Below are 15,963 nucleotides of genomic sequence, written 5' to 3'. Positions count from 1 at the left end.
CTAGGAGCTAACTTTTTTCATCAGCGAAATGAAAAGTAGAACTTGTTCCAGTGGTGTGGGGAGCTGCAGTCTGTTTTGGGCTGCTTCAGCTGCTATAGTGCAAGTTACGTTTAAACAGCATCTTCTGTCCTTCAGTTTTATTAGCTCATTTAATCCTCAGCTTCAGGACCTAATACAGCTTTCATCTGTCTCTGTTGCTGCCTGTTTGCCCACGGGTGCATTTGCAACATGACTGTCCTTCCCAGCCACCCCTTGTCAGAAAGGGGGGGAGCAGCTGCTTTTCCTTCGTCACTAGGAAAAACAGACTTGGGTCCCCAGTACTGGCATTCATCTTCATGACAAGTGATCTGCGGGGTCATGAATTAAAAAAATAAGGTTTTTATTAAATATGAGGAGAGGAATTCAGAGAGAGATTGTTAAGACTTGGTTTACAAATAAACCCTGAACGGTAAATATCTTACACTGCAGTCAGTTTTAAACAAAGGTTACTTTTCCCTGCATACATATGTTCTATAAGTTACATGAAACCATCATGGAGCTTATTGGTGAAGTCTTTTACTATTCTAAAGAGAAACAATATTAATGTCAAATTAAATAACGGAGAGAAAAATGGAGAAGTGGTACCTATGAAGTGCCTGTGGCACTGCTCAGAGGAGTGGAAAAGTGAGGAAAATACCAGCACACGGGACTTCCAGCTGCTGGTAAAATGGCTTTGCAAAGCCCTGGAAAGCAGATCTGAACAGAACAGCACAGTGAGCAGCAGGACATTGTGGGGCAGCTACGGGAACCATGACATCATCATTCCGGTCTGCTCCTAAAACTGACACCGAGTACTCTTCACCACCACAAACAGAGTACTCTGACTTCAGCAGTAAACAGCAGCTCCACGACCATAAAGCCTTAGCAATGGACACTCGTGTTTACAATGCACCCCAGCATTTTCCTTAAGCTGTATTAAAGGTGTATTTGATGGCATATTTCATCAGCTTTTTTGATTTTAAAGCGTGTTAAGTAACCAGGATCCATTTTTACATGTATGCTGTGAGAAACCTTTCTTCCAAAAGATGCTTGAGCCTCCCCTACGGCGTCCGAGCGCAGCCTGCTCGGGGCAGCGAGAAGCTGTGCCCGTGGCTGCAGGCACGGCCCGGCGGGGCCGCGTCTGGCTCTGGGGGGAAGGAGTTTCAGCCACGGGTCTCAGCCGCTGGGGAAAGCCGTAACCCCTTGCTGGGAGCCCAGGGCTCGAAGGGACAGGCTCGCCGGGCACCACAGGCCACCGGCCGAGCGGGGAAGGGACTTATGCCTTCCCGCTGCCCCTCATTCGAGGCTGCCTCAAATCTGCCGGTGCCGTGAATTTAGCCCTCGCCGCGGCCAGGCTGGCTCCTACGAGCTCCTCAGCGTCTCAGTGCTGACCCGGAGGTGGCACCACCTGAAGGTGACCCCGACTGCCGGCAAGGCCAGCTGAGGCGACAGCAGCTGCCCCCGCCGCCCCCCTCAGGCGCCACCGCCCAGCAGCGAGCGGGGGGTCCCCGGCCAGGGGCGGCTTTTGGCCACCGGTCGTGCGGGCGGGGCGCGGTTGCGGCTTCCGGCAGCCCCGGGGAGGCAGGGAAGGGCCGGGGGTTGCACAAGCCGCCCCGGGCTCGCCCCTTTCCTCCACGCCGGGGCGGTCACATGAGGAGCCGTCGGGCGGGCAGGGCGCTGCGGGCACGGCCAACATGGAGCTGCGGGGGGGACGTGCCGCCCGCTTGGCGCTCGGCCTGGCGCTGCTCTGCTCCGCGCTGGAGGCGGCGCCCGCCGGTCCGCAGCCCCGCGCCGCTGTGGGTGAGTCCGCCGGGGGGCAGCGGCTGAGCGGGGCCGCCCCCGCGCAGGGTGACGGCGGGCAGGGGCCGAGCTGGGGCCGCCCGTGGAGGGCGGGGGAGGCGGGTGAGGGGCAGCCGCGTCCCGCGGTGCCTCCCCGGCTGAGGGAGGCCAGGCCGGGGGGCGCCGCCTGCCCTGCTGTGCTGCCAGCGCGGGGGCCCGGCGGCGGGGGCGGCCTGGGGTCCGTGCTCCCCTCTGGCGCCTCCTTTCCCTCCCCTTCTCGCGGTTGCCCGCACATAGACCGCTGCGGTGGTGTTCCCTGTGCCAGCCAGCTTCAGCTTCACGTGACTCTTAGATAGTAAATACATCGGTGTTCAGGTGTGGGGGTTAAAGGGGGCTCACATTGAGCGGGCCAGGTAGGCTGGCGCTCCGGAAGGCGACGGGTGAGGTGAGCCCTGCCCTGCCTCTGGCCGGGTGTCCCGACGCACGAACCACAAACACTGAGTTCGGTTTCTGTGCTGTCCGCAAGCACACACGTGCTCTGCCTGGCGTGATCCGCTGTACGGTGCCGTGCACAGGTGAGTGCTCCGAAGTGGTTTCCATAGGATTTTCATTCCCCGTGACTCATACGTGCCTCGGACCAAGCACGCAGCAGTTCCAGGCGTTTCTCTGTCTCCTCTTGGTAGGAGTTTTGCAGATTTCGAAGATCGCAGCTGGTCTTTGCTTCCTGCAGTAGAACACGGGGTCCAGTCGCATGGTGCCTGCTCTGCCACGGAGTGGGCATGTGACCTTGGGAAAACCCAATTTATGTCTGTCCCCGTTTCATAACCACTATCCCAGATACGCGTGTGTCTTTCCTAAGAGCTTTGAAACTGATAGAAAGAAATTACTCTTACTTTACACGAGACTTGAAGGCTGATAGTCTTAATACGAGCTTAATTCATCTTGTTCACCATATCCCTATACTTCTCAGCTCCTTTTTTCCAGGCAGTGCTAAGTAGCAGTGGCTGAGAATGTGTCAGCCTAGAAAGTAGTTAGTAGGTAAGGCTGACACACCTCTCTGTGGTGAGAAGCCCAGTCTCTTGGCTGCTGCGGAGAAGAGCAGCTTTGAAATGTTTGCACACATGCTGTTTCTTGCCTTTCCAGACTGTGATCTTTTATAGTAGTTCCCAGCCAGGGAACGTCTGGAAAAATAATTAAAATGCAACTCACTGTCTTTTCAGGTGGAGTGGAGAAGTCCTTCTATCACCTCCCCTACTCTCAAGTTTCCAGATTGCCATTAATGAAAAGGAGCTGATTTTCCAGTCCCTACCAACCTGCATTTTTTTTTTCCTGCTGAATAGCTTAAACCTATTCCTCTGCTTCTGTTTTCAGTTTTTCTAAGCAGACTACATGAAGGACTCTTGTCAGGAATGCAGAACTTGCCCACGCATATCAGACGGGCTAATCAACAATTTGTTAAATTTATTCTCTTTTTCAGAACCTCGAAGAGGAATAGCAGTATACAAACTGGAGCACACTTGGCATTACCCGTGTATACCAGTGCAAATAATGCATTTTCTTTAATCTTTGTTTTCTGAAAACAGGGCAGTTTTGGCATGTATCTGACCTACATTTAGATCTGACTTATCACATTACCCCTGATCGCACCAAAGTTTGTTCTTCTTCCAAAGGAGCCAATGCCTCCAACCCAGGCCCTTTTGGAGACTTTTTGTGTGATTCTCCATATCAACTTATTTTGTCAGCATTTGCATTCATGAAGGATTCAGAACAGCAGGGTTCATTCATGATTTGGACGGGGTAAGTGTTCAGGTCACTCTGCAGTTAAAGCTTTTAACAGCTGGATAACCATATAGTGCAGTAATTCACAAGTTTATACTTGCACCAACAGATCTGAGTTTAGTGTCTCACATGTGCTACTTTTAAATAGTCCCTTTCATTGTCCGAATGGCTAATAAGTGTAAGACTAAGTGAGAATATAAGGCCTCAGGAAAAGATTTTGATCTCTGTAATCATTTCTGGATATTGTTGAACTGTTCGTTGGGACATTTACCACGCGACTGTATTAGTGTAAGCTCATAGAAATGGTGCGCAGAGTTTGGGAAGTGGAAAAAGCAAAAAGAAAGGTCAGAGGAATAACTAGAATGAATTATTATGGGAGGTATTGGATTTTGTAGGTCTTAAGGTCATTAAATCTAAAGTGCATCCCTTTTTAGAAGATACCCTTTAACAATATTTGGTTCTGTAAGAGGTAACTAGAATCGAGCAATACTATAGCTTATGTGGGCTTTTTTAAAGTGTATAAAGTTACCATTCAGGTTTGGTGCCTGTATGAATTCTAGATCAGTGGCTAGATGGGGGAGGTTAACAGTGTTGTAGATGGTATCTCTCTCTTCATTACCATCACTCAGCTGCATGTGCTTCTGAAGAAAATTTGGTTCCACAGTCCCTCATTGCAGAATTTTGAATGTCTGCGGTCCCCTGTTGAGTAAAATGTTTACCATTCCTGTGCCGATCTTCCTTATTAGAAAGTGGGCATACTACTACTCTCTCTCTCACACAGGTATTACCTTTGTGTGCCTTAACAGTGGGACTGGAGAAAGAAGTGTGGAAGAGAGGCATATGAGTAGATTGATAGTACCATGCCCCATTACTTTCTAGGTATTCATAAAAGATAGCATTAATTTACCCTTCTGACATAGCAATATTCTCCATTCTACCATCGCATACTTTTTAATGGTATACATCAATGGATAATTTATCAAAGAGATTAGTATCTTTGAGTGTTTGTGAGAACTGGTTTGTTTATCAATTATGGGGTCTTTTTTGCTGGAAAGGTCATGTATGTTATGTCACTCAATTTTGCTGGGGGAAGGGTGTTAAGAAATACGAATATGTAAAGACAAGTGGTTAATATATTTCTCTTACCTTATTGTACTTCATTTTCAACTCGATGTTGTTAAAAGGGGCAAAATAAACTTACAAGGTTGTGCAGATGATGGAAGATACATAACCCAGTCTGCATGGTAGCTCAAAATGATTGAGTTGAATTAATTTAATTTCTAAGAAATCTTAAGTTATGACAAATATGAATCATAGGATAAACGTTAGACTACTTGTTTGCTTTTTAAAAAAAAAGCCTTTGCAGAGAGCCCTTCAGTTAATTCTACGATTTTAATGAGAGTCCATAGTACTATTACATACTAGAATGTAGATGTATTTGCAGAATTTTTTGCCTTTCCTTATGTTGCCAATAAACCTTTTGTTAATAAAGCCTTTTCCTTTTTCAGAGATAGCCCTCCTCATGTTCCTGTGAAAGAACTCTCCACAAAGTTGGTCATTAGCATCATTGGCAATATGAGTTCTACAATTCATAATTTTTTTCCAGATCTTCAGGTTTTCCCAGCTTTGGGCAATCATGACTATTGGCCACAGGTAAAACAAGTTAGAAGTTTGTTTATGTATCATATTGACTGTGTTCCTAACCCCTTAGAAAGCAAGTGTGAAAAGTAAGAGTTAAATTTGTGTAACTGTTATTCTGGAAACAGTATTCTGCAATTCTCCAATTAGCATTTAAAATTATAAATAGTTCCAATCAAGAACAGAAAGTACATCTCTCTCTGTGTGTTAAGTTACCCAAGCAAACGTTGATGCCAGGTAAAATCTGTACATTGCCTGAGCCATGCAAATTTACTGCTAATTGTTCCTCATGGCTCAGAACCACCAGGTCTCATCATAGGTAATACATACTTATTTTTTTCTTGCTATGTGAGTCATGCATGTGTGGACAATAACTTAATCTAACAGAAATGACATCCTTAATGGATCTGTGAGGCCGTGGTAAGATTCAAGGCCTAGAAAGGCCCACTGGAAATCTATCTGCTGACATCACTGTTTTTTTTTTTTATCAGACTAATGGCAGAATTTTCATAATGTTCTCATAGTTTTGCCACTATTATTAAAAATATGTCTTTTTTTCTTTCCTTATTGGACACTTAGAAACGTCCGCATTGATGATTTACTGGGTATGTGCATCATTGCAGCTGAGGACAGTGCTTTTTCACTTTCAGTGTTCTGCGAATATTGTTCTTGGCATAGCTCAAAAGTAAACGGTTGCTTCATGTGTCCTTTAAAGGATATTGCAGGTTGATCTGGCAGCACACAGAACTGAGAAGCAAATTCTGTCATTGGATTGAAGGGGATGTGGAGCAGGTCAGCTAAAATATTTTGTTTGAAATGCCTAATGGGAATTCAGTAACACCCCTTCACACCCCTAGAGACTTTTATTCCAGCTTTCTGAGTTATTTATTAGGCCTAACAGGATATATCTTGGTGTAGTAGGTAACACAGAATCACAGAATCACAGAATGTTAGGGATTGGAAGGGACCTCGAAAGATCATCTAGTCCAATCCCCCTGCTGGAGCAGGATTACCTAGATCATGTCACACAGGAACGCATCCAGGCGGGTTTTGAATGTCTCCAGAGAAGGAGACTCCACAACCTCTCTGGGCAGCCTGTTCCAGTGTTCGGTTACCCTCACCGTAAAGAAGTTTTTCCTCATATTTATGTGGAACCTCCTGTGTTCCAGCTTGCACCCGTTGCCCCTTGTCCTGTCAAGGGATGTCACTGAGACGAGCCTGGCTCCATCCTCATGACACTTGCCCTTTACATATTTATAAACATTAATGAGGTCACCCCTCAGTCTCCTCCAAGCTAAAGAGACCCAGCTCCCTCAGCCTCTCCTCATAAGGGAGATGTTCCACCCCCTTAATCATCTTTGTGGCTCTGCGCTGGACTCTCTCTAGCAGTTCCCTGTCCTTCTTGAACTGAGGGGCCCAGAACTGGACACAATATTCCAGATGCAGCCTCAGCAGGGCAGAGTAGAGGGGGAGGAGAACCTCACTTGACCTGCTAACCACACCCCTTCTAATACACCCCAGGATGCCATTGGCCTTCTTGGCCACAAGGGCACACTGCTGGCTCATGGTCATCCTGTTATCCACTAGGACCCCCAGGTCCCTTTCCCCTACGCTGCTCTCCAACAGATCTGTCCCCAACTTGTACTGGTACATGGGGTTGTTCTTGCCCAGATGCAGGACTCTACACTTGCCCTTGTTATATCATTGCCTGTATCATTGCTGAAGTTAGTGATTCCCAAATCAGGGAGTAACAGAGGTGCTCAGAGAGGGAAAAGAGAAATATGAGAGACAAAATAAAAGGTAGACATATCTTGAAAATGTGAGTGCACAAAGCAAGCTGGGACTTCAGTCTCTTGCGTTATTACTCTGGTAGTATAGGTTCAGGTTGTCATGTGCACTGACATGGGGCCAGGTTGATTCACCAGAAACCACTGGTAAAGTATTTTAATAACACCTTAACTGAAGTCTCACTCAGTGTTGTGTTTTCATTTTGTTCTGTTTTTTTAAGAAGTCTTAGCAGCGACCAGTTGTCATTCAGCAGTCTCCTTTGATGTAGAAGAAAAAAACCTGTGTACAGTAACGTTGCAGACAAAGAATGTAGTGACTTTTCCAACAAATATGAGTTTTGTTTGTGAAATGAAATTGAAGATAGAAAAAAGATGGTCAGGAGGGGCAGATGTGCAGCAAATAGGATTTTGAAGCAGGCTGCTGATTGGAATAACTGTTGCATCTCTCTGCACAAAACCACACAGGAGTGTTTCAGTGATACTTGTCTTTGAAATGGCAGGCTCCACCAGTGCGCAGAACTGACATACTTTTCTGTTACTGTTTGAAAAAGACTATGGATCTGAAATTCCCCACTTTGGGGTCATTTCAGGTTGTTGGATTATTTTTTTTTTGCTGTTGATGACATTTCTCTTTTTCATTTGGACGTGCTTGGCAAATGTCCTGTAGACTGGAAGCCATATGGAGTAAGCCACACACTGTAGGCTGTTTCACAGCAAGTGTGAAGGCTGCATGCTCACCGTGCACCAGAGGATTTTATTGCGCTCTATTGTGCTCTGACCTGTCCGTCTTAACAATTTAACGGTCTTGGGTGATTTTTCTTGCAGAGCCTATTGAAAACACTACTCTAGTTAATTAAGCATTGGGGTACCTTTCAGATTGTATATTGTGACCTCGGTCTTTCTGCATAGTCTTATTTGTTTCACGTCCTTGTCCCTGCTTAAAACAAATTCCCAAACTGCTGTCTAATCCACGAGTTCACAGGGCACTGACTTGCCTGGGTCCAAGCTACCTTCAGTCCATAACATGGCCTCTTATCTGAGATGAGGTTTTGCTATGTCTGTTAGTGACTGTTAGCTCTGGCTGAAACGGTATGGCTCAGTAACTGGTATCTGTGCACTGCAAGCAACAGATGTCTAAACAGACTTCTGATTGCACTACTCCTAGACAGAGACTTAGTGCTTAAGCCTCTAATAATGTAGGTTTAGTTTCAAAGATCTTAGAAAGGTCAAATTTTATGTCTAAGAAGACAAGCACTGTAATCCTGTTCCCTGTTTTTCAACCTCTGTTTTTTAATTCTAGCACCAAGAATCCAAGCAGATATTTTAGGAAAGGCAAAGACAGGCTGGGATTTTCCTGTCAGGGTTAGATGAGAGCATGGCTCGTACCAGGCTGTGGTGCTTGAGCATTGCTTGGCTCAGACTGAAGAGTGCTATGGTCCTAATTAGAGCCAATAGGAGAAAATATTGGCAAAACTTTTCTTTTATGTTTCAAAGACTTTGTTACTAGAACTACAGGCTGTCATGGAAATCTTTGTGAATTTCACCAGAATGTTTCTGAGGGCCATAGTGGAGTTATGGGAAGCTGCTGTGAACCCCAAGTTGCTTGAAAAATTCACCTTCTATAAAAGAAGCTTATGTTCAAGCTTTTCCTCCAAGAGACTTTGTTTTTAGATTTCGAATCTTCAGTTTATATCTTAATTTTGCAGAATGTATGGGTTTCCACTCTGCTGTGCTCCTAAGGCTTGAAATATTTCTGGCATTAGTTTGTCAATGCATTAACAAAGCCGTCCAGCCAGTTCTGCCTGAGTTCAGGCATTTGTTCCTGATCAGCAATACTGGATGCTCAGAAGGTTTTTTTCCTTTCTTGAGTTCCTCCTGGCAATGACTGGATACACTTATGTGTTATGCGAGAGGTCAGGTGGGATAATTTAGTGATTTTTTTTGTCTATGTGTCTGAATGCTAAGACTTAGGAAGGTTCTGCTCTCTCACAGGATCAGCTTCCTGTAACTACCAGTGAAGTTTACAATGCTGTAGCAGATTTCTGGAAACCTTGGCTAACTGATGAAGCAATCAGTACCTTCAGAAAAGGTAAAATATGCCAGTAATGCATTATAAAGCTAGTGTAAAGCTAATGTTTCTATAGATTTGTCCTGTTTGTTCTAAGTCTCGTAGAATGAATCAGCACAATGGATTATCTGTGATGATTCTCCTGAAAGAAGTTACTTGTCTTTTTGAATAGCAGTGCTTGTCTTCAGGGTACATTTATTCTCTTCTGATGCAATAATTACTGCTTCTTGTAACATGTACAGTATTATTGGCTTTGTACCAATGCATGTGAAATATCTTATTGCTTTCAAGACCTCATAATACGTTTTAGCTAAAGGCGTGTGATGCACAAGAAGACTTAAATTTGGTTGTAAAAAATTGATGAAATGTTCTTTCTGTTTTGATACTATATTTATTTCAGAGCATATTGAATAACCACGTATTTGTTCAAGTTAAGATAGCACATAGTCTTGGTGATTATGCTGTTAATTGCATAATATTCATGTCCAACTTACTAAACTGAGAGAACAGTGATATGCTAAGTATGATTTTTCTTTTTAGCAAAGGACTGAAAAGTTCAACCTAATTTCCAGTCCACTCAAACATTAGGGATTTGAAAGTTTAATTTGTGTTTTTGTGTCCTGAATGAGAAGGAATTCTGGGTAAGAGTGAATTCTAATAGGAAAAATAAAACACAAAGGGGCAGACCTCAAGTTAAAGTATGTTGTTATAGCTCTTTTGCCAGGGGTCCACTGAAGTCCATGAGCTATAAAATTGCACCCATTGAAGAAACTCTGTATGCCATGGAGAGTTTTAGGAGCTTGGACTTAAAAACGTGATCTTTCCTTTTCATCATATTCCAGTCTGAAGTTAAAGGACTTTCAAAGTACAAGGCTACTAAACTCAAACAGTTCTTCCTGGAGTAACCTATGTGTTTGTAGTATGTCAAGAAATGTGGACTTTTTAACAATTACTGGATCTCTCTGTGTGGAAGAAATGTTACAGGGCACTTCTTGCATGTCAGTTGGATAATTGCATCTGAAAACTGTCAAACACAAAGGCAATTACAGCAAGAATTCATAAAAAAATTCAGTGTCAACTTCTCCTACTAAAATGCTGCTAAAAACAGATTCTGAAGACATTCTGTTGTGATAAGGGGATGCATGGCTTGAATAAACATGCCGTATTCTATTTTATTAGAAAGAGTAAGGCTGGGTGTTTTGTCAGTGCTGTACTTTAATTCTAAAGTTGTGCTTTGAAGCCTTTCATTTTTCAGATGATGTTGGTCTTATTTTCACAGGTGGCTTCTACACACAGCTGTTTGAATCCAGCAATAGCTCTCAGCCACTTAGGATAATCAGTCTGAACACAAATTTGTATTACAGCCCCAACAATGTAACTGTGAATATCACTGACCCAGCCAACCAGTTAGCCTGGCTGGAGGGAATACTAGAAACCTCTTCACAAAAGAAGGAAAAGGTAGGGGCTATGAACAGAACCCATCAGCATTACTTGTTTAAACTTTGAAAAGAAAAAAAAAAAAAAGTAGTAGAGACAATGAAAATATAAACATGATTCTAGAAGAATATTAATGCTGCCAAAGATACTGCAAAATCAAAATTTCATTTTTTAATAATTCTTCCTTGAATATGCACATTATATTACAACAATTAATAAAATAGTTGAATGCAGTTTCTCAAATTGCACAGTAAAATACCTTTTCTTTCCTACTGTGTAAAATACTGTAGAAGCCAGGATGAGAATACTTAATACTTCCACTTTTGTTTCTGACTGTTTTTACTCAGAGCGTTTAATTTTAAAAGGTGCACCCTTGGCCTGAGACAAAAGCTAGCATATTTCATTTACATTTGTATGTAATTTCAAGTGTCAAAAATAGAAATTAGAAAGGAGTTTGTCAACCACAAAATCTAGCCAAGCTGCAGCAATTGCTATGATTTGAGCATTATAATGAATTGTCTTATAATGCTCAGGTTTTGAAGCAAGGTTATAAATTGTTGGCTCGTGTTTGGTTGATTGGTGCAGGGATTGGATCATCATCTGACCAGAAAAAGTGTTTAATTTGAAACATGTTTACATTTTGCTACGGTGTTGTAATTTGAAAAATATTATATTACAGTTGGGAGAAAGGAGAGATTTCCCTTCCTCAAAAAACCCTGCAGCATATTAATTGGTGTGTGCAGTTGGAACCAACCGACCTCATACAGAGGGGTTTTAACCAGTTCCTCCATGTTTCCAGTGACTCTTTGACCATGCAGGCTCTGTAATATTCTAACATAAGTTTTTCGTACTCTCCCTTTGAGATACCAAATCATAAGGCTTGCCCTAGTAACTTATATTTTCATTTGAAATAATTGATCAAATTTTCTTTTGGCCTAAAATCATGCATAAATTTATTAGAACTTTTTTCCCAAGAGTATAATGAATTTGTTAAAAAAAAAAAATTATGTTTTAATATATATATATTTTATATTTGTTCTATTTATTTTTCCTCATTATAAATTTAAACATTCTTACTGTTTGTGTTTTGTATAACAAAACTGTTGTGATTTATAGCTTTCAGAATGCCCTTTCTCAGATAGCATTATTATGAAATGGCGGTAACCATTTCTAAGTTACAGCTGAAAGTGTAAGTTTCAAATGAAGGTGCTAATTCTGCTGTCTGTATCTAATTCCTTAGGTATATATAATAGGACATGTACCAATAGGATACTTGCCGTATGCAAGGAATACTACAGCTATCAGGGAGTATTACAATGAGAGACTGGTAAAGATTTTTCGCAAATACGGTAGTGTTATTGCGGGGCAGTTTTTTGGACATACACATAGAGATAGTATCATGGTCCTCCTGGATGAAGAAGGTAATGATGCTTGTTGAATCCTTCATCTTTTTCTTCTTGATTAAAAGCAAATTGATACTTTCTTGCATGTTCTTACTAGTCAGCCTCTGTTATAAATAATTGAAAAAGGAAATTGGGAAATATGCTATTTATCTGCAAGAGTTCAAGCCTCACACACTCCCAATTTTTTTCCAAAGAGAACCTTGCAAGGCAGACTGTCTTTTTTTTTGTTGGAAGTCAGAAGAGACTCCCCAAGCTTCCTATTTTTTTTAATGGGTGCTTATGCCTCAACAAGAATTTCTAGTCTTTCCTCTCTGTGCTCTCAGTGACATGGGCAAATTATACTAGCCAGTTGCTATTGTGTAATGTGTCAAAGGGAATGTTCTTGGGCCAACTAGACATGCTCTGTGTTCTTGTGTTTCCTGCATCATTACTGTGCCTCTCTGCTGAGTTCCCTGCTGCTTCAAAATTAATTAAGATAAGGGTAACAAGGAGGCAGGGGAAAGAAAGTCTCTGCCTGTTGCATCTCTTAGATCAGCTAATTTCCCTTCAAGAAAAGCACCCAGGTTTGAAAATTTTGTTCATTGCTTTGAAATGCCTTAGTTTTAAGCATGGATATGGTCCTACAGAGCACTCTAACATCTCTAGCAGAAGGTCTCTTAACAAGTAACTGGTTAAATATTGGTGTCAGTGAGATACAAATGGACAGTGAGAGGTCCATTGCTTTGGTCTGTTTAAAATACCCAAATATTAATTGGCTCTTTATCTGTGTTTTACATGAACTCATAAAAGCAATGCCCAAAATGCTGACTGGGTAACAATATTCTAAATCGTTTACTTTTTTACATGTTATTATCAAGGAATTAATCTCCAGGAAAAAGGAATCCAGCCCTAGTGAAAGAACTGGCTTCTTACATTTTTTTTAAAATGGTATTCAAGGCAGTCTTATACGTACATATTTTTATACCTTGTCCCATTTGTTCATGAAGTATCATCTCTACTGCAAATTTCACTGAGGACAGACTGATCTTGGTGCCTTGTCATTACAATTTGCATGTGCAAGTAACTGCTTCCAAATTATTTTAATAATTTTGCATATTTTGACAAAATTTACAGTGAAATTTCATGTAGCTAAATACAGTTTGTGTTTATCTGTACAGTTTTAAGATGTCTTCTATTCATGCCATTTTCCTCTTGACAAAATTCCAGCAAATTCAAGATAAATGTAGTATTGTAGACAACATCAGAATGCTGAGATACAGAGCTCAGTTTTATCTTCTCCAGAAGAATCTACTGATTTCCAAGCTTTCATATGTGGAGACTGACCTTTTGATTTCACTGCTGTGATGTTGTCAGAGAAGGGAATAGGACTTTTTTTTGTTCCACAGAGAACCTCTCAATAGACCTACCTGCATATTCTGTCTAATTAAAACCCGTGTATATCCTCATGTTTCAGTTGCCATAAAGATCAGTGTTCACATACTAGGTGCTGGGCTGCTCTAGATGAGTGAAGCCAGGGTCAGGTGATAATACCCTGGTGTTTCTAACAACGTCAGAAATACATAAAGCAACATGTAAAATATAGCATGGAGACACAACTAAAAGTTTTGATTATTTCTTCAGTAGAAATATTGAAATTACAGAGACCTTACATACAGGCAAGACCATTTTGCACAGGTACTTGAATTGGTGGGAAGCCTCTAGTATAGACAAACTGAACTGGTACACACTGGAATGTGTACTGTGGTATTTTACACAGATTTTTATATATCCAGTGGAAATACAGAAGGAGTTCACAGTGATATAGCTAATCCAGGGAAAAAAAATGCTAATGTACCTAAGCCAGTCACTCTGGTTCTTGCAGTGTTGGTTCTCTACAAAAACATTTGTTTGAGAAAGAAATAATTGAAACTGTTTCCTCACCTTCCCTCTTCCTGCAGAAAAGCCAGTAAATTCCTTGTTTGTGGCACCTGCTGTAACCCCAGTGAAGAAAGTATTGCAAATGGAGTCCAATAACCCTGGTGTCAGGTTGTATCAATATGATCTTCTTGATTATAGCTTGCTGGTAAGTAAGATTTTAAAGCATTGTTTAAGACTTCAAATATAGTGTCATTAAAAATTACAGTGAGATGTCAGCCTTTGTAGTATTATGGCTATTGGTGGAACTTTGATACTTACTCTTATTTTTCTTCCTGGGCAAAGGAAGGGAAATCTGAAAGAGAACTTGGTCAGCCTTTCTGTGCCTGCAGGACTACCTGGTACTTCCTGTTCTCTATGGAATATTCTTACAACATAGAATCAAAGACAGTCAGAAATTTTCTGGGCAGAATTCTAAAACTATTTGCAGGGAGCTTTGCAATGGTGAAAAAGGTTCACCTAAATCCTAGGCTTGTTTACATACCAATGTTGTTTATTGGTGATAGCCTGAGCTTTGGGATGCAGTCCATGAAATGCTTCTAAAGGGTATAGAAGAGCAGACGAAGAAAAGCACTTTTAACCGTGTGATGTCTTTCGTAATCATGCACCTTCCTATATAGAGTTTATACTTTTTATAGGAAATTATAGATAAATTTAGAAGGAAAAAAGTAGAATACTTCTATTCTGTAGTCTCACGTGATTTTTGGAGATAAAGTGAATCCTGTATAATTATTTTGGCTCTGAATGAGTTGGACATTCTCTCCGTAATTCAGGGTAAAATCTTGACCTCGCTGAGTTCAGTGACAATGCAGCCTGCAGCTTGACTGGGACTGGGGTTTCTCTCTGGAGACCTCTGCTAATACAGGCTGCTCCTTTCTTGTGCAGATTTCACTCCTGCATCTCCATCTCTCCCTTTCCTTTAAATTCTCCCTAGGCTGTTCTTTTTCTGTCCGTTCTGCCCCTCAAGCAGTGCCCACAGAAAAGAAACTTATAGTTCTCACCCTGTTGCCCCATTCCTAGAACAGACGAGCATAGTGGGGTTTGGTTTACAGTTTTGGCCAGGAAAGACCTCTAACGCTGCTGCTGCTGCCTTTTGTGGCTCCTTTTTCTTCTCCTCCCCCTCCCCCCCCCCATTACTGCACTGCAAGTACCAGCTTTGGGTGTAAGCCCAGCTCTTGGGGTGGGACGTGACCTTCTATTCAGTTGTGAATAATGAGGAGTGACAGCTTCCTAATCAATATATCACTCTAGAGACTTAATGAAGCAGGGAAGAAAGCAATACAGCCGTGCCTGTTTTTTCTTCTTTTTTTTTTTAACTGTAGGATCTTTGGCAGTTTTACTTGGACCTCAGAGATGCCAACAAGAAAAATGAATCGAACTGGAAATTAGAATACATCCTGACTAAAGCCTACGGCATTGAAGACCTGAAGCCAGAAAGCCTATATGAAATGGCCAAGCAGTTGTCTGTGCCACACAGCACACTGTTTGAGCAGTATTACAGTAACTTCATTGTGAGTTATGACAAAACCATTGTTTGTGAAGAGGGGTGCAAGACCTGCCAAATATGTGCAATACAATATTTGGATTACTCCTCATACACAGATTGCATCAATCGGGATGCAACGTGGAGATGAAGTCTCCGTGCAATTTATGCTGATACTGACTTTAGTTTGTGATTTAAAGAATGTGCTTGTCCTTTCGCTCAAGCACTGATGTGCTGACAGGAAGCCTGTGGGACTTCTCTGATTTTAAATCTCCCTAGATCTTTTTTCTTATAAACATGTTTTCCGTCCACATCTAAATAAAGTTTATTGGCGTGTAATAGTGGCCAGATACTTTGCTGTTGTTTCGAGTGTCCTGTACCCTCTGTAACAGGCATCCCAGTATGTGGGAATAGAGGTTACTCACTCAGTTCTTTGGAAATCCAAGTCTCTTTTTCTCAGGATGTGTAAACGTAGAGAATGCCATTTCAGGCATGGGATTTGTATGGGGGCAAGTTTCAACCATCTGCTGTCACAATTTGCAAACTGATATCTGCCAAACCCGCATTTGCTGAAACTGGAGTGCAGTTATGTTGTTGATGCGATGCCAGTATTAGGTATCTCCCTGTGCCAAGTTTCCTTTTCCGTCTTAACCCCTT

General features: G+C 42.0%; 1 protein-coding gene across 4 annotated transcripts; it reads left to right on the top strand.

The window, feature by feature from the left end:
• The first annotated feature begins 1,459 nt into the window (after window positions 1-1,459).
• SMPDL3A (sphingomyelin phosphodiesterase acid like 3A) lies at window positions 1,460-15,645 on the top strand. Of its 4 annotated transcripts, none has more exons than XM_068413978.1 (8): window positions 1,460-1,818; window positions 3,381-3,594; window positions 5,085-5,229; window positions 8,994-9,090; window positions 10,349-10,527; window positions 11,747-11,927; window positions 13,847-13,971; window positions 15,146-15,645. In XM_068413978.1, exons 1-8 carry the CDS (start codon window positions 1,713-1,715, stop codon window positions 15,455-15,457), a joined length of 1,359 nt encoding a protein of 452 aa, XP_068270079.1. In that variant the 5' UTR covers window positions 1,460-1,712; the 3' UTR covers window positions 15,458-15,645. The 4 variants fall into 4 exon arrangements, with proteins under 4 accessions (XP_068270079.1, XP_068270071.1, XP_068270097.1 ...); XM_068413970.1 differs by having other exon boundaries at window positions 1,474-1,818; window positions 3,468-3,594; XM_068413996.1 differs by lacking the exon at window positions 1,460-1,818 and adding an exon at window positions 2,186-2,372 and having other exon boundaries at window positions 3,468-3,594.
• The last annotated feature ends 318 nt before the right edge of the window (window positions 15,646-15,963 follow it).

This window comes from Nyctibius grandis, chromosome 1, assembly GCF_013368605.1.
Source record: "Nyctibius grandis isolate bNycGra1 chromosome 1, bNycGra1.pri, whole genome shotgun sequence".
NCBI classification, from domain to species: Eukaryota; Metazoa; Chordata; class Aves; order Nyctibiiformes; family Nyctibiidae; genus Nyctibius; species Nyctibius grandis.
The sequence above is the reverse complement of the archived record's forward strand: the minus strand, read 5'-3'. Positions and strand labels throughout refer to the sequence as shown.

Bases quoted from the DNA above. Each gene is read 5' to 3' on its own strand.
- SMPDL3A (XM_068413978.1), top strand. From the start codon at position 1,713: ATGGAGCTGCGGGGGGGACGTGCCGCCCGCTTGGCGCTCGGCCTGGCG. The intron at 3,595-5,084 runs GTAAGTGTTCAG...TTCCTTTTTCAG, and splicing joins TCATTCATGATTTGGACGGG to AGATAGCCCTCCTCATGTTC. The intron at 5,230-8,993 runs GTAAAACAAGTT...GCTCTCTCACAG, and splicing joins ATCATGACTATTGGCCACAG to GATCAGCTTCCTGTAACTAC.